This window comes from Gekko japonicus, unplaced genomic scaffold, assembly GCF_001447785.1.
Source record: "Gekko japonicus isolate JY-2015 unplaced genomic scaffold, Gekko_japonicus_V1.1 scaffold126, whole genome shotgun sequence".
Lineage (NCBI taxonomy): Eukaryota > Metazoa > Chordata > Lepidosauria > Squamata > Gekkonidae > Gekko > Gekko japonicus.
The window spans coordinates 1,535,194-1,557,345 of record NW_015162477.1 but is presented as its reverse complement, the minus strand read 5'-3'; the positions used below and the strand labels follow the sequence as shown (position 1 = coordinate 1,557,345).

The window sequence follows — 22,152 nt, the reverse complement described above, 5'->3', positions numbered from 1 at the left end:
GAACCAGATAAACTAACCAAGAAAGACAAGAAATCAATTTTTAAAAACATGCTGAAATAAAAGTTTGGGTCTGGTGTTAAAAAATATGGAACAATGGCTGAAGATGCAGGTAGTGGGGAAAGGTATTCTGTAGATTGGGGACTATCACTGAAAAGGCTCTGTCTTTCATGGCTCTCAAGGGAGAGGAACACAATGGCTGAGATAATTAATCAAGCGCCTAGGCAGGAACATTTGAGAGCAGGTGGTCCTTCAAAAACTCTGGTCTGGGGCCAAAATTAAACATGAAGTCAATGAAGGTCTTTAAGCACTGGGGCACAATGCTGCCACTACCGAAAGCTGACTTGCTGCTGCATTCTGCTGAAGTTTCTGAAATGTTTTCAAAGGCAGCCCCACACAGAGTGATCTAAACTGGAGGTGCCAACAGCATGGCTCATGTGGCCAAATCACAGTTCTCAAGAAAGTGTATTTTTCTAGTACACAACCCCAGAGGCAACTAGTAGATCTTTTCCTAGTCCATTTCTGATGTAGAGATGGGAAGATGTCAGGCTAGAGTAATCCATGCACAAACCTAAGTAACATATTAGAGAACAGGACTACTGGATCAGGCCAACAGCCCATCTCACCCAGCATCCTGCTTCTCACAGTGGTCAAGTAGATGCCTCTGGAAGGCCAACAAGCAGGTTGCAGAGACCAAGGCCTCTGAACATGGAGGTTCTATTTACTCACTGTTATGACTAAAAGCCATCAATGGACCTTTCATGCAGCAAGGAATCAGTCTAAGCCCCTTTTACAACTAAGTCCTGTTACAACAAATTTTGTAAGTTATTTATATGTTGTCTGAAGCAGTACTTTGTTTTATCTGGCCTGACTTTACTGCCCATCAACCCCACTGTGTACCCCCAACGTCCACCATTACAGAAGGAGAACACACCATGCATAATCTCATAAAACGTTATCTTTGTAAGATCCTTAGTTGCCTTTTCTTTAAACCGAAAAGCCCCAAACCCCTTTGGCTTTTCTTGTCAAGAAGGTTCCCCGGCTTCTTGCTCATTCTCCTGGCTCTTTTCTGAACGTTTTCTATCTCTACCATGTCAGCCTAGCCTTTCTTCTGCAGACAGGAAAGGGGCATTATTTAAGCAGGCAGCGTCCCACTCCACCCTGAATCAATGTTCAAGAAACATTTTCTGCCAGATTTATAAACTGCAAGAGTATACAATTTGGGTATATGTACTGAAATTAGATAAAATGAATCTATTCCTCTGATTTAAAACGATTAACTGCTGCACCTGAACCAATATAAATAATGTTTTCTCCCCCCCCACCATTAATTTGCTAGCACTTTGTTCCTTCCCAGCTGAGCCCATGGATTGTGGCAGCATTCTTCCACCATATGAATCCATCTCACTTCTTTAAAGGGTAAGAATTACGAAAATGTTCTCTCCTATTACAGTGTTAAGAAATAACAATGTTTAAATAAAACATCTTATTCTGGTTTCCCCTGAAACTGTATCTCTTGCTCTTGGTTAAGTGAAACCTGATGAAATACAAATCCAACCCAAAGGAGTTCACCTCAACCTTTCACCTCAAAACTTCCCTGTGCTTTCAAAAAAGAAAAAGAAAAGAGGAGCAAGAAAAGAGGAAAAGCATTAGGGCTTGAACAAATGTTTCCAAATGTTTTACATTTATTCACATTTATCAGACTCCCACCCCCTACCCTGCTCCAAAATCCCCATAAAATGAGAAGTTTGGGCACTGCTTCTAGCTTTAAAAGAAAATCTATTTTCTCTTTTTATGGAAAGGAACCTATGTGTCCTATTCCAGGAAGCCCAATAAACTATTGTGGTAGAACTATTATAACCTGGTATAAAGAGTTTGGAGCATTTTAGTTTAGGAAAAAAGACAAGAAACATGAAGTTTATGAAATACTGTGTGGTGTAGTGAAAGTGGATAGAGGGAACTTTTTCTCCCATAACAGCAGACTTCAGAGATACCCAGTGAAGTTGAAGAGTAGCAGACTCAGGACAAACAAAAGTACTCCACATAATTAACTTGTGGAATTCACTGCCATAGGATGTAGCTTCTTGAAAAGGGGATTAGACCCATTCATGGAGCACAAGCTAAAAGATAGATAAATGTCTCCATGTTCAGTGACTGTATATTTCTGAAAGCCAGCAAGGGACAATAATGGGGTAGGGTTCTGGTGCCTGTGCCCCATGGATCTTCCAGGGAATCAGGTTGGGCCATTATGGGCTGGCCACTAGATTGGCTTTCAGTCTGAACCAGTAGAGCTTTTCTTATATCCTTATATTATTATAAACAGGGTTCACTGAGAGCCAGTTTGGTGTAGTGGTTAAGTGTGCGGACTCTAATCTGGGAGAACCGGGTTTGATTCCCCACTCCTCCACTTGCACCTGCTGATGTGAACTTGGGTCAGTCACAAGCTCTGGCACAGCTGTCCTTGAAAAAGAGCAGTTTGTGTCAGAGTTCTCTCAGCCCCACCCACCTCACAGGGTGTCTGTTGTGGGGAGGGGAAGGGAAAGGAGTTTGTAAGCCACTCTGAGACTCCAAGTGAAGGGCGGGGGATACATCCAATCTCCTCCTCCTCCTCCTCCTCTTCTTCAAATCTTAGAATTCTCCAGTGGATAGGGTTGCCAGTCCCCAAGTCCTAGAGGGGGTTCCCCCACGTTTGGGGGCTTCTTTCTGCTGCTGGCCATCTGGCTGGTATAATAATAATAATATACTTTATTGTCATTGTACATAGTACAACGAAATTAAGATGCAATCATTCGGTGATCTACAATCATACTCATATACACTCACACAACCATTCACAACCACCCCATAACTCCCTTAAGGTTCACATTGCAACTTAAACCACCAATGTCACCCAAATTCCAATTCATACAGCATTTAAAGCCATAATAGCTCTCGAATAAAAACTGTTTTTTAATCTGTTTGTCCTTGTTTTAATTGTCCTATATCTTCTACCCGAAGGCAGCAGTTCAAACAGGGAGTGTTGAGGGAAACCCTGCCCCCAAACAGCCACATGATGACATCACCCGAAAGTCACCCTGAGCTTCATGGCAGAGTGGGATCTGAACCTGTTCTAGTCCAGATACCCAGTACACCACACTGGGCTCCTGATGACTTGGAAAATTAACTTACAGCAGTTACACACAGCAGTGTTCAAAATGATCTTACGTGCCAATAAGACCATTTATATATTTCTATGTGTATTTCATAAAATTTGTTTAACTGTTTTAATGAAATAAAATATCTGACCATAGAACACAGCAAATCAAGTTAGAAATGAAGTTAACGTTCAACATGGTGTTTTGAAATCATAAATGTTATCCAAGTGTTTGAATGCCTAAAGAAAATAGGAGGAAGACTTGATCACTTCCCGTGAGAGTGGATGTTGCTCACAGCAGATATAAAGAAACACAATCTGGATCAAGAAAAGAGGCTCGGAACAGGGGCATGACTCATGAATTTGAGGCCCAAGGAAAACTCTAGTTTTGGTATACTATGGTTATGAAAGGGCTTTTACAAATGTGATCCTGTATAATGGTTTAAAGCATAGCATCAACAACTTAAGTACTTGTTTATTAATTTTTCATAGCGTATCCTAGCCTCTGAAGAATAAGAGGCCCCTCACCCCAGAAAATCAATGACTTTATGTTTATAATGGAGCTGAAATTAGCATGCGCCCTCTCTATCTCTCTCTTTCTCCCCCCCACCCTCTCCCCTGCCCTCCATTCTTTATTCAGAGGAACCTTTAACACATGAAGGAATTTGTGGTGAATATTTTGCTGAGGACAGTTTTGGAGTGTTCTAAGCACTGTTTTTCAACATTTAAAATTCATATCTTGGCACTCAGGAGTCAAATAATGCAGTACTCCTATGTGGATTCAGCAAAATAATTACTCCTTTCCTCCTGGTTGTAACTAGGGATGCTTGAACAGCCACCCGGTTCAGCTGGCTTACTAGTCATGACCAAGGAGCTGATTATTCATCGTTCTGTTTTGCTGTTCACAAAGCCATTTGAGCCTGTTCATCAGATTACTTTTAACATACAGTACAGTGCCACTGGCAGTATTTCATACGTTATGGTTGCTAACCTCCAGGTGGTGGCTGGAGATCTCCCGTTATTAGAACTGCTCTCCAGGCAACAGAGATCAGTTCACCGGGAGAAAATGTCCACTTTGGAATGTGAACCCTAATGGTTGTGTGAGTGTCCAAACCATGCCCTCCTAAGGCTCCACCCCTCTAATCTCCAGGTATTTCTCAGTCCAGAGCTGGCAACCCTATCATACATGCATAGCCTCACAGTGTCTGATGAGAGTCCCAGTTCCTCCCCTACACAGTCCTGTCACCAGTGTATACCCTTCCACAGCCAATCATATAAACAAACAGTGGGCAAAGCAGTCAGCCAGTAATGAATTAATACTATTCCTTTTTTAAAAGTCTTACCATTTGGTTCAGTCTGTGTTGGCAAGTTATTTTGTGCATGCAGGTTTTTGCATTGCCTTATGGGAGGTGTAGTTCCCCTCCCACAACATTTAATTACTTGACTCCACACATGTGCCTGCAAGTCAAGGAGATGAAACTTCACCACCACAAGGAAACGAAACTCCAACAGCACAGGCTACTAAGCAGCTGTGAAGCTGCTCAGTAGATGTTTGACTCAGGTCTAGCTAACCCAAGGCCTAGCTAACATGTGATTGCAGCTGCTGAAATTGGTATATTTACCTGCCATACTTGTTCACCAGGAAGTTCATAGCTCTCTTAATTTTAACCAGAACACCTAAATGAAAGAAGGTGAGGGGATTTACCTGGCCCTTGATGTTTTGTCTGGGATCGGATGCATTAGCGAGCACACAGAAACAGTGCAAACAAAAATTGGCTCAACTCCTGTATCTCTTTGTAGGTCTTTATACATGAAATATTTCTTTGAGTGTTTAAATAAAGCACATTTTTAGCATCCATACCATATAAATTTTCTTCCTTAGCCTTGCATCCTGTTTTTTCTGCATATTCAAATGTCAGAGTTATTGAACTGTCATAGAAGTGTATAACTCAAAGTACCAGTTAAATGGCATCCAGGTTTTCTCCACTACAGTTCCCGAATGCAAACAACAAAAAATTGAAATAAATTCAGCTTTAGTGCAATTTACTGCACTTGTCATTTGAAGCCTTTATTCTAAAAGGTAACAGGATGGCTACTGCACATCTGAAAGAAAGGGAAAAAACCAAAGATATATATGCCTTTAAAGAAGGGGGGGAGAGACCAATGTTGACTGCACATTGCAACCAGTCTTAATTCATTCTTTATTGCTGCTCTGGTTTGGTGTTATTTGAGCTGGTCTTAACTGTTAAAAGCATTTCAAATGTTCACATGGTGTGCATTAGGTTACCGAGTAAAAGCAAGTGGAGCCCACCAAATGTAACTTTCTGAATGCAAACCACATGAATTTGATTTCTTTGTGGCATGACTTTAATTGGGTTCAGAGGTCTCTCAGATGTACCTGTCTATCTGCTTTCTGATGGCCTGATCGGATAAGGCTAATACGAAGAAGCTGGTCTGGATTGCTCTCAGTCACAGTAAGCCCATTACCTTGTTTATCAGGTTGTGGCAATACTTTGCTTTAGTTATAGTACTTCAGTCTTCTATTGTTCCCAGGTTGTGGCTGCCAACTATCCAGAAGTGGCAGGAGGCTATTATACGTGCAACATAGCATAGTACTGGTTACTTGCAAAACTGCACAAGGAGTTATGGGCCTGGCAGCAGACACACTCAGGACACTGACCTAGCCTCAATCACTTCCATTTGCTTCAAGAAAAGTTATTCATGCTCCACCAAGAAGGGGAGGGACAGCTGGATGTGGATATGGGAAGCATGCACAGAACTCCCACGCGACTCTTATGGTCTCTTGCACTGCCTCCAAGCATAGTCTGTGCAATGTGTAGGCAGAGAGATGAGAGAAATAAGGATTTATTGGACAAGTGGGAATGTAGCACATGAAGCACATTGGATTATTTATGAGCTCATTGAGGATTAAGGGCATATTTCACTGTTTACCAAGCAGTCGTCAAGAAATGAATCAAATAAGAACTTAGACCTAAAGTCCATACGGCAATAAATACAGTTCTCTGTGTTGCTAGCCATGCTTATAGGAGCCTCACAAACAGGATACAATGGAGATATATCTACCAAGGGCCATAAGCCTCTAATAATGGTTGTCAGTCCTTTCTAATATGATCACTATCAACTCTTGTGGCAATGAATTCCATAAGAATTATGTGCTGCATGAAACCACCTAAAACTTAGTGTTTATATAGTGCTGAAGGGGGTTCCAAGAGTTTTAGGTGCATTATTTTACTAGTCCATGCAACAATCCCATCAAATAGGCAAGCAATAGCAGCCTGAATAGTGCTGAGTAGCCCAATCTTGTCAAAGAAGAGGGGAGTTGCTGTGCAGAAGAAGGCAATGACAAACCACCTCTACTCACCTCTTGCCTTGAAAACCCCACGGTCCTAGTTGGGTGTGACTTGATGGCACACAATTAGCCATGACCTGGATAGCCTAGGTTGCCCAGTCTTGTTAAATCCCAGAAGCCAAATAGTGTCAGCCCTGGTTAGTATGTGGATGGGAGACCACCAAGGAAATCTAGGGTTGCTATGCAGCGGCAGGCAATGGCAAACCGTCTCTGATGATCTCTTGCTGGGAAAACCCTAAGGAGTTGCCCTAAAATGGCAACAACTTGATGGCAAAAAAAGCAGAAGAGAAAAGAAAAAAAAGCAAGATATATATGAGGGTGCGAAAATGATGATTTATCAAACACCTCTTGGTAAATCCACGGCTATTGCGAGGAACTGAGGATTTCATAGTTAATATTCTGTCTGCACTAACCGTATCCCATCTGCTTTACTTTGTCCAAAGCCCACTGCCAAGCATTTCACTGGAAAATAGATATCTGGTGACCAAACTAAATATGACTTTGGATTACCATGATTGTACATATTTCAAATGATTAAATGGAGAATATTAGATATCGATTCTCAATTAATAATAATCGCTGGAGCAAAGGGCACCTGTTCACCTCGATTTCTGGGCCTTACCCTTCCCCAAAACTGTATGCTTCAGTATTTTTCAGATTTAATAAACCCTTGCCAACGCGGAGCCTTTATGATGGCCAGGTTCAATATATTCCCCTCATTCGTGGTTTCTGGCAGATACAAGGGTAACCCTTATGAACAGAGATTGTGCAGGTGCAGCAAAGAACCTGACTCTATACAACATATTCTATTAGACTGCCCGTTGCTCACTCCCCACCAATGCCACCTGATTAAACCACTTCTCCCAGCCTCCAATCTTATGTTAAATAAATGGATAGAACCAGGGCTCTACTGGTAGCAGGAGCACCTTTGCATATTAGACCACACACCCCTAGTGTAGCCAATCCTCCAAGAGCTTACAGAGCTCTTCTTACTCTATCCAGTAGAGCCCTGGATAGAACCTTTGTTAGCCAACAAACGCTCCTCAGTCACTGAACGGGTGACGGAGTTCCTGGCCCTAGCAGCAAAAGAGATAGAAACCAAAAGTGGTAAAAGTGCTAGATAAGGGAAGATTACGTGCCTACTCTTCTTAGGTCCCGGTCACACAGAAGGTTTTGGCCCGGGAGAGGGACGGATCGAGGGCGCAGCAAATGGGCACGATCTCACTGCAACATCTGGGAAGCGGCGCACACCCGTCCCCGATCCGGCCCTTCAGGCCGAAAATCCGCTGTAAAAAAAAACACCTACAGAGCAGGACTTACTGGAAACGCCGCATCAAGCGCAGCCATCGGATTGCCAGAGCGCCCATCTTCTGGAGCAATCGAGGCTCCCAGCCAAACTGCGCATGCGCACACATGCACAGCCGGCGGCCTCGCACTCCCTTCCGTGGCTTTCTCCCCGGCATCTAATTGTGCCGGGGAGCAACTGCGCGGCGGCTCACGGGATCTGTAGCCTGCTTGCCTCACCACCACCCCCTGCCTTGCAGCTGCCACTTGCCCACCTCACTGTCACTAACTCACCCTTTCAAGAACAATGCAGCAAGCTCTGCACATCCTATATGGCTTCTTGGATTTGTGTGAGTTTGGGAATTGGTGCAAGTAGCATGCCATGCTATTTTTAAAGAGTGAGGAGTTAAAGAGGCTTGGGGATATGGGAAGGTGGAGGTAGGCAGGTCAGGAGGTGACTTCTCCTTCAAATCTGCTACCTGAGGTAAGTTATCTGCCTCTAGCTGCCTCATTATAGAGTTGCTCCAATGTTGTGCTTTCTCTCCCTCTTCTAGGGTATAAAGCAGTCTAGGAGGACATTTCTGATTATGGAAATAACAAAAGTTAAACCTGCCCTTCCCCAGAATCATTGTCTAGGTTCATGTTCCTCCTACCTCTCCAGTGGCTTATTGGGGCTACAGGGCCATTGACATTATCTGAGGATTGAAAGCATGAAGATGATACCCAACTCATAGGTCACTCCCATTGTTTTCTTTTGCTTTTTCCATACTGGATCAGCACACAGTTTAAAATCTAGACTGGAATTTACTGATGTACTCACTGGCCCTTTATTTTATTGCTCATAATGCATTTATTTCCTTTATTATTTCATAGCAATGACACTATTCTCTGACTGGTTTTGATTCTGCAGATGAACAGACATCCCTTTCCTACACTGGCAGACCAAAACTAAACTTTTCTGGAAATCAATGAATTTAGGACTGAGGGAGCCAGTTGTAACATCTTTTGCCACAGTGTCTTTCATTATAATGGTTTGCAAGCTGTAGAGGGAACTGTAATATATCACAAGGAAAATTCAGGCAAACAAGAAGCAGTAAGATTTACCGCAACAACCCACAGCAGAACAGCCGTGTTGTAGCACAAACAAAAAGGAATCTTGTGGCACCTTAAAGATGAACACATTTATTGAGGCACAGGTTCTCACAGAGCTCAGAAAAGCTCATGCTTCAATAAATCTGCTTGTCTTTAAGGTGTCAGAAGACTCTGTTTTGTTTTCACAACAACCTGGACACCAGTCAAAGTTGCCTGTATGAACTGACAGTCATTTTATAACCTCCCAACCAAATGTGCTCAGTCCGGACTGAATTCAGACCTGTACCATGAAACCTTAGCAAAACAAACCACATGAAAGAGCACAAATTGAGAATATTAAAAGGGAGATTTCACAGGAAATTGATTTACATTTTGGCCTGGTTCTTCCTGGATGCTAATCATTGAATCATTTCTTAGAATTTTATATTGGTGCTTTAACAGGAGTCAAACATCTACAAAAGCTTGTTTACTTTAACAGACTTTGTTTTGTTAACTCCTCAAGAATTCCACAGCCTCTGGCCATTCATTTAACTCTCATTAACACGTGTCCCAAAATACTGAGCTGATGACTCACAATATTAATCTCCATAGTCATAGCAGAACTGTTACAGTGGGCACAGTTTTATATAATTAAGGAGTTATCCTCAACTGCACTATAATCTGAAATATTCAGGCGCAAGATTTACCATGGTTTTGCACAAGAGGAATCTGTGCTAATTTTCCACACATAGCTTCATTCTGTTATTTTTTTAAACAGTCTGCAACATTCTAAATGCTCTTATATATGAACAAGTTATGCTAATTATGGATGTGGAATCACTGTGGCATGAATCTAGGGTTGCCAGGTCTCCCCTGTCTCTGGAGGGGAGAGTGGGGGTAGGGTTGCCAGATGCAGGTTGTGAAGCTCTTGGATATTTGGGAATGGAGCCTGGGGAGGACAGGGACCTCAGTGGTGCACAATGCCATAGAACCCACCCTTCAAACCAGCCATTTTATCCAAGGGAACTATCTCTGTAGTCTAGAGATGCGCTGTAATTCCAGGGGATCCCCCGGTCCCACCTGGAGACTGGCATCCCTTCTGGATAAGATTCCCTTTTCCTTGCCATCAGAAGTTTGTGCTTTGTCTATTCATGTTTAGAGAAAAACTTCCACAAACCACTTCAGAAGCAATAAATGAAGTCAAATAAATGTCTATTGATAATTTTTTTTTGAAAGACTACCCCATTTATTAGAGGCAGCCATGGCTATTCTTCTAGCTTAATCCTGGTCAGGGGCTGAAAGAAATTCTAGGAAAGAATGATAATGTAGATCTGCCCCTGTCTCAGAACTTGAACATACCTTCCTTTGTCCCTACAGACTTTGGACTCCTAGGGTGCATTCAGACGGGGCCTTTCTGCCGGCATAAACTGCACCGGTTGGAACTGGTGCAGTTTATGCCGGCAGAAACGCGATCACACTTACCTCCATTTTGCGGATCCCATCGGTGTATGCCCGCTCACACGCTGCGGGCGTCGGCGTTTGTTTTTTTTTAAAAAAAACACAGTTTGAGCATGCGCATAGGCAGCCATTCACAGAATGGCGAACTTTGCGCATGCTCAACCCCCCCATTACATTTAAACTTTAAAGGTAAGGACTTACCTTTAAAGTTTAAAGAGCACAGTAGCCTCCCGGAGGTCCCGGACGCCTCTGAAACGCTACAGTAAGGCCCTTTTCTTTTCTTTTTATACAAACAGCAGGGCGAAGCTTCGCCCAAGCGCATATTGCCGTCCTTTAAAAAAAAAATGGCGGGCGAAAATCGGAAGCCTGAGGCTTCCGAACGGAAGTAGCTGTGCAACGGTGGAGAACGATCAGACGGCGAGGTACAGCGTTTACAACCGTTGCACTCAGGATACCACCACTTGGGACCTAGTGGCAGAGTGCAACGGTGTAAAGGGCTTTACACCGGTTAGGGACAGGAGGCAGATGTTCCCCGTCTGAACGCCGGTGAGTACACCGATTGCAACCGGCACCTATACCGATGTAAAGCCCCCGTCTGAACGCACCCCTATAGTTACCAACCTTCAGCCTTTGGGGGGGCCATAGCCTATTGGGAATTTCATCCCTAAGTATGTTAAAATTCTAAATAAAATAACCTTACAAAACAGTATAAACATGTATGCACATGTTATGAGCAGAAATTAAGGACACCTGCTCATCAATGTATGCAAGGCTGCAGAATTGTAGTATAATGGAACAGCTCAGGAGGTTGTTTTCATAAGGGAATGGGATTGTGGTCTATTGCAATGCTTATTGCATCATCTTGCTTTTACTTCATTGTCTGCTAACTCTGAAATCCACTTTCTGCATTATGGTACGTCATCCCTTAAACAGGTTTTTGTTCATTTGTTTGTTTATTTGCATTGCTTTCCATTTCTGTAATCCTAGTCCCACTGTATTTTTAATTCAATGTTTTATGTTGTCTGATTGAAGAGAGAGAGAGAGATCAGCCCCAAGTCTTAGCCAAAAAGGTAGGCTATAAATAAATGAATAAATAACCCCACATTGCTGGAGGTCTGCACTAATTAAAGTGGAAGTACAGGAAGTGACCACAGAGTAAAGAATCTACCTTTCTTTACTCTTTACAAAGAGTACAGTAAAGAATCTACCTTTCTCCCAGGCTTTGAATTGGGAAGCCAGATGGTCAGCCAGTAGAGCTGGTGCTTATTCTGGCATGATCTGCCAAGAATAGAACAGGGAAACAATGCCCCAACAACTTCTCCATGCATGCTGACCCTGTAGAAGAATCTTTCAAAATCTTCAGGCAGATGTTCTTTAATTAGACAGAGAGATTGCCAAAGCTCCTGAGAGTATTTGCTCTGGAAGGGAAAATACCACACTACTCCTTTCAAAGAGGCAATTTCTCAAAGCAAATTGCCCCCTCTGAACCTGTAAGTGACCTGCATTGGCTGTAAGTTGGTAGATCAGGCATGAAGAGACAAAGCCCAAACTGTACAGTGTTTGGCTTTAGAATTTCACAAGTGGAGACCCGCAAGAAACTTGCGGGATGGTTATCCTATTCCTCACACCTTTGCTTCCTCCTGTCTCCCTCTACCTCTCTCACACTCTTTCTCCCTTCTGCCCCCCCTTTCTTTTTCTCCTCCAGCTATGGCATTATACTGATCTGTAGTTCCTTCCCTCCTCAATGCTTTCCATCTCCACACCCTTCCCCACAGCCTCTATCTAGGAAAATTATAGTCTTTCTCCACAGTGGGGACCAAAGCAGCTTACATTATTCTGTCCTCCTTTTTATCTGCACAACAACCCTGAAAGTATGTGACTGGTCCAAAATCACCCAGTCAGCTTTCACCGCAAGATGGGGATCTGAACCTGCAGACCCTAATCTGAAGCTCTAACTGATGCACCGCACTGGCTTTCATAGGGTGGCTGCTGATGAACAGTAGCAAGCAGCTGGGCCTAATTGTCATGCAAATCAGGTGGTATCAAGTCATCCAGAGGGTGCTGCCTAGGGATGCCAGCCTCCAGGTGGGACCTGGGGATGCCTGGAATTACTGCTCATCTCCAGACTACAGAGATAACTTCCCATGGAGAAAATGGATGCTTTGGAGGGTGGATTCTGTGACATTGTACCCCACTGAGGTCCCTGTCCTCCCCAGGTTCCACCCACAAATCTCCAGGAGTTTCCCAGCCTGGACCTGGCAACCTTACCCCCCATCCCGTCAGTGGCCAGGGGGGGATCTGGCAACCCTAAACTGCTGCCAGGCCTAGGGTTGCCAACCTCTAAGTGGGGCCTGGAGGACCACCACCCCAGAATTACAACTGAACTCAAGACAGCAGAGGTCTGTCTCCCTGGAGAAAATGGCTGCTTTGGAGGGTGGACTCTGTGGCATTATATCCAGCTGAGGCCTCTCCCTTCCCCAAACCCAGCCCTCAAAACCTCTAGGGATTCCCCAGGCTGGCACTGGCAGCCCTTGTCAGGCCAGGCCCCAAGGCTCCCTCCCTCCCTCCGAGGCCAAAAGAGGGCAGGAAAGGGTTCTCCCCCCCCCTTTTACTGACAGGGCCAGTTAGAAGCCTCCCCAAACGTTCTAATCTCTCTCACACCATTGATGCCTGGAGTTAGATCCCTGCAGAGGCCATTTCAAAAGGTATTGGGGGGAATGCAACCCTCCCTGAAGGGATTTTTGTACTTCTTGGATTTTTCTGCAGACACAGGAAGTATACTGACTATGTAGGAAAAGCTGTTGGGGGAGAGTGAGCTTCCTGTTGGTGGAAATAAGTATCCGCACAACCTGCCCCCTGTTGGAATTAGATATATAGATTGTCAGTCAGGTAAAAGCCTAAAAGTCAGAAGGAGCTACATGCTGGAATCGCAAATCCCATCTAAGTAACTTCTGGATTACCCAGAGACCTAAGTATGGCCTCCTGTATAAAATCACACAACGCTTCACACACACAAAAAACATAAATGAAAAATAGCCCATTTATCTGTTACAATTAGTCAAAACACATCTTGGGTCTTTTCATCATTCTGTAACTCTATGTTGCCCTTTGTGTAAGATGCCATACTGCCCACAGGAACCATGCTGGGGCCAATGTTATTGGTGGAAGGGATGGACAAGATCCTCTCCAACTGTGATAACTATTCATACACGCTCGAATGAATGTTAATTTCAACACTTGCATTCCAGGTATATACGATAAAGATAGATGTTCCTCTTTCAATACTTCCAGGTTCCCCAAGGACTTTCTGGTGGAAGAAAAAATAACCTTATTGAACCATATCATAGATGGATATTACTGGGACTATCTGACTCAGCAATGTTGAAGGCTTGAGTCAGCACATAGATCGTAACAAGTAAAAGCTTGAGTTCCCAAAAAACTCATACAATATTATCTGTATAACATAGTAATTAGCTACAAAAGGGTGGGAAGGCATCAGAAAATTCTCATGGGAGTTTCTATTGTTTACAATGGGAGATATTCCATTCACCGTTCTGGCACATTTAAAATACAGCACAACACTACTGATAACGGAAGTTACACAAGATTGACAGCAGCTCATTTTATCAACATTCTCTCCCCCCCCCCATTTCCCCCCTACATAGGCAGTTGGTGAACGGTAGTAAAAAATAAATTGCATGAAATGTAGTTGTAATAAAATGGAAAGCTCTCTAAACTGGATGACAGGTTCAGCTTTTCTGCCTTTCTTTTGCTGTTAAAATGAATTCTTACATTCTGTTATCTTCCTTCTCTGTTTTGAACCTCAGTGCAACTTATCACTGGAATATGCACTTGCTATTAATCAAGGGAAGGCAACACCGGATGGTTCTCCTTCTTCACAACATCTAGTCAGATGCCTTCTCCCCCACGCTTCTTTAAAGACATCCCAATAACATCTGGGATTTTTATGCCAAACTGCTTGTCTTACAATGGTACTACTTCCTGTTTTTGATTGGCTTTAAGTGCCCATGTTGCAGTTTAAAAGAAAAAGTACTTTCCTCTCTTAAAGCAAATACATTACTATGCATTTAGAGAAAATTGGGATTATGCCCACTGGCCTGGGGCATTTTGCTCATGCAGATGAAGTTCGCCAGGAAGCCTTATGCATGTCCAAATGTATGCCGGTTGGTTTTGTACACAGTATGATTGGTAATGCTTTGAAAAGCAGGATCCCAATCACACACACAAAGTCTGTGTATACACACATAAGGTCTCCCTACATAACTTTGTTTGTATGCAGAGATGTCCTGGGGATGGACCAATAGGTACACATCCTGCTCCCCTCTAAGTGTACAGAGTGTATATGCACTTTTAATGACCCAACAGAGCCTATATAATAGCAGGAATCTATTTAATGTCTGAAAATAGTATGATTAAACACTGTCAGTAATCTTTTCTCAACAAACCTTATCTAGTATCTAGGACTTTTCCATTTCATGCACACACCTCCCAGCCCAGAGGCTAAGTGAAAAAAGAAGATGAGAAAAAGAGCATGGAAAGAGTCACATGCACTCCAAACAAACACACCCAAGTCTGCTGCATGGACTGAAATGCCCGTGAACACAGAGGAGTCCCCATCTCTCATGCAGGAGCAAAGCCTGAGCAAAGGAAACCTTATCTTCCCATTCATTGTTTTTGTTGGCCTGCAGCCAGTGCAAACATTTGCAGGTGGCTGGGCCATATTTTGACACTTAACTATCTACAGTTGTGATAAAAATCAGAGTGTTGCTACAGTACCGTTCTCTATAGCCTTTAGGGCCTGATTCTGCTCCCACTTAAGACGAGGTACAAGCATTACCACACTGCTTTCTGAAAAGATTAGAGTTCATTAACCGCCACGTTCTGCAAGGCCATTCATATCTAAAAGTAAATAAAGAAAAACTCCTAATTCTTTATACACCAACCTACACCCAACCTCTAACAAAAATGAGAGTATATCCAAAAAGTAAGGATCTGACCATAATTTTAAAATATATTTTCTTATACTTGTCCAAGGCTGGGTGCCACACAAGAAGAAATAAATATATTTTGTAAATGTGCATGAATAGTCCAAAGTGTAATTATTTTGATCGTGAAATTTGTGTTTCTAAGTACTTAGATTATTCACTCAAGATTTAGGACAGTGAAGTGCAGATTTGGTCTAAATGGTTTACATGAAAGTCATGGACAGCACTCTTAGGTAAAGCAGAGGCACAAATAGAAAAGGCAAAGGGTAGGAAGAGGCTCGCTTCTTTTGTTAAATAGCAGTGGATGAATACACTGGTGCTATGAATCCACTGGAAAACACACTACCACTGAACACAATATCAAAATAAAATAAAAATTTCACATGGTTACCAAAAATAACTTCACAAGCAGAAGCCAGCAGGTGCCTATATTACCTTAAGAACCATATCCTACATCTCAATCACAATAGCAATAGATATACAAGCAAGAAAAAGAATTTCATTTCCTCAGATTCCCCAGGTTTTTGAACACCCAGAAATGACAAAGCACAATGCCTCTACAACACAAGCCTATTCTTTCCCAAGTATAAGAAAACAGATAAATACCTAAAACAAGATATTAGTTTGTTAAGAATGAAAACCTGGCTGGATGTTCACTGTGAACATGAGGATAGAAATACTCTCACCTTAAACATGATGGAGCTGACTTGGATAAGCTCTGAACTTTTCAGTAACACTTACAGAGCGTTTTTGTGAGTGCTATCCTTCTGTTCACTTAAGATATATAGCACTAGGGTTCCTGTGGGCATACCACTACAGCCATGATTACTATTGCCCTACAAGCTCCCGTGTCTGGAGAAGAAATGTGGAAACTCTATTTAGGATAGCAATTCCACACATGTGAACAAAGGCCAGTGTTCTGAAATGAATGGATCTTCAAGTAGTTGTAGAGCACCACAAGAAACAAGGTGGAATTTCTTCTTTTTTCATGTACAATTCCAGTGAGGCATCTGGTATAACACCTGGCCCAACACTTCATCCAAACAAAATTAAAATAATGGAGGGCAGTCTTCTTACCCAATCTGCCGGTTTGTAGAAGGTGCTTGTGTAATGACTGAGCTGGATTGCGGGGATGGCATCGCCTGTTGAATCACAATGCTTGTGTCATGGTTTGGCATCCTCGGGCTGGAGAGCTGGTGTGTTCCAGGGGCTGCCATGGCTCCACCAACAGTGTTATGCATTGAAATATTCTGCGAGAAAAAATGAAGGCAAACAAAAGGGACATCATGGTTTGCTTTAATTTACCTCATGCCTAAAATTAGGGATCTGGAAGTGTCAACAGAATGAAAAGTGATTGGCTTCTGGCAAACCTCATGTCAATAGATCTCACTCTAACTAACAGCTATAAAGAAATGAAAAATAACGGTTTGCTTTTACAGTGCAACACAAATTGAAAATACCCAAAAGTTGACTAATCACTCTTCTGTACATCTGACCCATGATTTATAATGTAGACATTTTGCACATAGCCATTTGCCCGTGTGTGATATATATTTCATTTAAAAATCATTTTCACAGTCAATGTGTGGCACATTGATTTAGTATTCTGGCCAGTGCTAAAGTCAAAGATCTGTTGTGAATGATAGGTGAATAGGGTTTGACAGACTCGGTATAACAACTAGTGCAGTTTTTTAAAAAAACAATATTTACTTTTATTCGAGGTACAAAAAATATCTTAGCCTGGAATAAAGCGTTGTTTGACCCATCTTACAACTGCTTTTGGTGAGCGTGATACAAAACTCCTTTTCAGCTCTAGAAAAGGGGAACCACGTCGAAAGTGGCACAGAAAACAGTAAACTTCACATTATATCAGAAACTGATATCTAAAATAGGAATGGAAAGTTGACTTCTGTTGCACAGAACATTTTCAGATATGATGCTTGGAATTTTGACAGATAAGAGTGGGTATTCTGTATGTGTGTGTGGAGGGGGTTAAATTGAAAAGCTGATGTGGGGAAGAAGGAAACTTGGATTGGGCCACAGCACTCGGAAATCAAGATTAACATTTTCTGCCATCTTCTTTTTCTGGTGAACATTGTCTGACCAATGTTTGGCCCCTCAGAAGAAAACAAAAAAGTGCCCATAAATTGCCACATGGGGGCATATAAACTGAGGTATAATTTGCATCAGGGAAATGGCACAGTGGAAGGGGTTAAACCACTTCCCCTCCCCAGCACCATAACCTGAATTTTAACTTCTAAACTGTGGAAGATTGAATCCTAGATTCTCAATATATTATCTAGTCTAGTCATTAAATTACTTATCTCAAACCCCTCATGCTACCTCTGTAGATGCTTTTGTTGCTGTTTGTGTGGATCAGAAAGCAGGGGAGAGGCATTTGCAACTCATTCTGGCCAGAGCAGATCTCTGTTATTAGCCAACTGAAGCAAGAACAGATTTCAGTGTCAAATGTAAGACCACCTTCAGAAATGGATGGTCAGGAAAACAACTGGCCAGAAGAATGGCATGCTGTTATAATCCAGTAATTTCAGTGTCGCTGTGCAGACATTACTCAATAACCAACTCCCTGATTTACCTGACAGTAAACACAGAGGTTGCTTCTAATCTGGTGGCAGTTCAAGGGGAGAGTGCCCAATACAAAAGTGAGAATCATCAGCTGTAATTAGCTACCCACAGAATCACCCCTGCAATACACCTCTCCTTGCATTTTTCCTGCAATATGTGAGAACCAGTGACCCTTGATGGCATTTGCCTTTAAATCTGGGAATTACATTTAAGTTGCAGTATATACAAACCCTGCAATGAATGCTTATACATGTCTCTGGCATATTACTATAGTATATATTACTATAGTAGTATCTCTCCTTATATATAATTTTCTTCTGGTGTGACTCTTTTCTGAACATTCCACATGCTCCCACAGCCTTTGACTCCCTGACCTGTCACTCTGATGGTGTGCCAATGGCTGCGTGGCTGAAGTCCTGCCCACAGAGCCGGCGCCCCCCATCTTGCGCTCAGTGTGCTCAAAGCCAATGGAAGGGATGGATGGGACTCTCTGCGGGGCTGTGGATAGCCTGGGCCTCCTTCCCTCTGGCTCACGCACAGCATCAGGGGTGGGGGGTGAGGAGGGGAGTCCTCGCTTCGGTCCTCTCCCACTACCCCCCCATCCTTCACCCACCCCATAAATGGACCGAGGACCCAGCGAGCAGTGGCCACTCTCCCCCTCACACTGCCACCACACCGGCAGCTCACCTCTCCTCCCCACCTCCAGCTGCTCAACCTGGCTCTGCCTCACATGCTGGCTCTGTTGCCTGCCTCCTGCTCTTTAAAATGGCTGAGAGGTAGAGTGTGGCAGGGGGGCAAAAAGCCATGCATCCAGAGTTGGAGTGGGGGGACCACCGAGGTGGAGCCAGGCCCATAGCTAGCATTTTTCTCCCTTTGGGGGGCATTTAAACTTTTAGGGGGTCATTGACTACAGTTCATAAAATTTCCTGGAAAGATGGGGGGTCCTGCTGGGCAGCTCGCCCAGTGGCTTGAGGTCACACATCCCGGCAGCAGTGGCACTGGGGCGCTGAGGTAGAAGGCCAGCAGGGGCTGGCTGAGGATGCTGAAGCAAGGCCAGCCGGGCAGGAGGCCAGCAGCAGATGAGGAGGAGGAGGCAGAGGCACGGGGGCCATGGCCGGGCGGCTGCAAAATGCCCAACATGTGACCTAGAAGACCCCGCTGCAGCCGGCTCCTCTGACCACCAAGTTGCCTGGAGTTTTGCCAGCCACAGCCCGCAAGCATGTGGTAGACTGCAGGCCCTGAAAGTGGCAGGTGGGAAGTGTCTGCTGCAGCAAGCCCAAGAGACCCAGGGGGCTCTTTTGATGTCACCGGCTGGAGAGATGAAGCCCGGCCGGGATTTGGAGGCAGAGGCCAGCCACTTTATTAGGCAGCTGGCCATGTTAGCGTGCGAGCAGCAGGCAGTGGGTGGCACGCTCTCGCCTCAACCCTCCCAGGCTTCTGCACAGATCTGGCCACCAGGGGGAGTTGCCCATCCCCTGCTTCGCTGCCACCACCTCTTCCTCCCTCATCTGGGCTTTGTTGGTGTCCCCTCCCCTCCTCTATGCCTCTGCAGGCCGCTCCCAGACTTTGCACAGGCGGCGAGAAGAGTCAGGGGCTGTAAAGCGGCACATTTGGTGGGAGTCTTCCAGGAAGCTTGCCAGCTTGCCAGCGGAGAGAGACAGTGGCTGGTAAAAGAGGGGGTCATGGGGCTTCCTGGTGGTGGAGACGAGCTGCCAGTGAGAGAGACGGCACAGGGCTTGATGGCGGCAGCAACCACTTATATCCCGCTGCCAAGAGACAGAGAGAGAAAATTCCAGAAACATGGAAGGGGGGGCTGGGCTGGGTGGGAGGTTGGGGGGCCTTGGTGGTAAGACCACAGCAGCAGTGGTCTGGCCATGGCACTCGGGGGGGGGGGGACTGCTCCAGGCCACAGCACTCTCCCAGACCCTCTTTCTAGGGCTCATTTCATTTATTTCCGCAATGTGCCTTATTACTACTTATAGTATAAGGACACTATAATCTACTTCTGATACAAAAAAATAGGTGGCAAAAAGCCAGCTGAGGGACCAGAGAATGGCAGGGATGGCAGGAAATTGTGCTGGATGTGAGCAGAAAGATGCAGAAATCGGCACCTTTCCAGCCACGTGGATTCCAAACCTGCCCCAAGTACAAGATTGATCCTCCTCTGTAATTGTCATCTGACCACATACTGATCCAGTTGGTTTTATCTTGAGAGTTTCTGGGGGGAAATCCTGTTTGTTTTCTTTCAAAATCTCTTCATTTTAGGGCTTGTCCTATGCTGCAGCTGAAGCTGTCCTCCATGTAGATGGACAAGTAAAGAACTAAATACATCTTGATGCAATGCAGCTAGATAAAAGTAATTAGACTAATCCCGTGATAAGAACTACAGTGTTCTGCCATCAGTAGAATTGTTTTAAAACATGACACACATGGAAAATGGAATCACGTATTTGCAGTTGTTACACCTGCCAACCAGCCCCTTTCTCAGATTTCTGATTTCCGAATTGTAGCTACATAATTTGTCAGAACTCCAGCTGGATACTGGGGCTGCTTAGTTGTCAGCTGTCTGTGCAGTCTTCATTCAATCATATTTGTGGATTGATTTGCAATGCCAGAGTTGGACAACCCTGGTGTGTGGGTTTTTTTTTGTTTTTTTTTGCAGGGCTTCTACTTTCCTAGAGTCCTACCCCTACCAATATAAAACCAGTTCTGTCAGACACAAGAGTTTCCATATAAAGCCTTTGTACTGTCTCATGCACAGCTGAGAAGCTCATCACATATTGTTTCCTAGCCTGGCCTCACTAGATCATGCCACAATTGCAGACTCATTCTAAGCAGCAGCAGCCACACGATGCTAGAAAAGTTGTGTTTCCCTCCTATGCTTCCAGAGCCTAATACAACTAGTCAGGGGTCATTTCATAGAAAAAGAGGTGCAGGAGCTTATTAGCATAACTCATTAGCATAACTTATTTGCATATGCCACATACCCCAACATCACTGGAAGTGTGTCAGAAGTGGAAAGCTGCTCAGGCTCTATTGGACTGTTTTGGGGGGAGCGCAGATCTGAAACCTACCTCTTTGCATAATTCATTCTGGTGGTACGGTATAGATTTTTATCCATCACAGGATCCTACTTAGCAATGCAACACTGGAAAGAATGAAAGAAGTAGAAAGGAAGGAGAGAAAGAAAGAGAAGGAAAGAGGGAGGCAAAGAGGGAAAGAAAGTGAAGGAAAGAAGGAGGGCTGCTTCTTGCTCCTTGTGGCCCAGGGCTGCTGAGAGCAGGGGGTGGGGCTTGTTGCATGTGCCCGCCCCCTGGGCTCTTTACTGCCGGAGCTCCGCTCCTCTGTGCTCCTGCAGGAAATGACCCCTGCAACTAGTAAACTGTTATCCAGATGCATTTTGAGTGCACATATAGTGGATTACATGGAGCTATATCATTAATGATACAGCCACTGAACAGCCAAAATTGGCCCCAGAACTAGATTTCCTCTGGGCTCAGCTTTCCACTTCCCACCCAACAGACCCAAACCCAAACATCTACTAAAAGCAAATCTCTTGACTTGCCCAGCCTCCTAGGGTCTCCCAGGGTGGCCCAAGAATTCTATCCCCCTCAGCCCCCTTTTTGGCAGCCCAGCAGCTGAATACCTAAAGTATTTTCCACAGCAGATTCACAAAGAAATAACTCCTTCGTAGTAGGCAGTGGCTTCCATGCTTATTCAACAGCATGCAACTGGTATTAATGTAAACATCACCAATTTGACCGACTGCTCAAGAATGCAACAGATTTAGTGCTTTCACTTTGGGTCTTTTATCTTAATTTTCGTGACATGACCTAATTAGTGATGCCCTCTAATTATCAATGGAAATGAATAATGAAAGATTTTCCTGTTTTCCACTCTGGTCTCACCATCCACCCCCATTCTTTAAGCGTCTGAGCAGATTAGCTTCTTGACATGGGCTTTTACGTATGCAGTAGTGTTAAATGGGTACCGGATGTACCTATAATAAGTGACTACATTATTGGAAAGTGGAAAAAAATCTAGATAAAAGGAACAGAAATATTTAAAGAGTGATGAAACCCAGTGTGTTAGAATGCTGAATTTTAACATTAAAGTAGATTCTATAGGACGAAAATATGCTGTCTTGCCCGGACATTGAAAATGACGATTTTGAGCTTTAAAATGGAGAATGCATATACTGTGGGGATTAAAGGTTATTTATTTCACAAACAATCAGTCGCCTGAGA

At 43.9% G+C, this 22,152-nt stretch overlaps 1 protein-coding gene across 1 annotated transcript in view; it reads right to left on the bottom strand.

The window, feature by feature from the left end:
* Nucleotides 1-22,152, bottom strand: part of CREB5 (cAMP responsive element binding protein 5) — a 261,112-nt gene that overhangs the window by 183,243 nt on the left and 55,717 nt on the right. Inside the window, exon 6 of the mRNA XM_015405789.1 lies at nt 16,397-16,569. Coding sequence (XP_015261275.1) covers nt 16,397-16,569 — 173 coding nt within the window. The remainder of the gene's footprint in view (nt 1-16,396; nt 16,570-22,152) is intronic.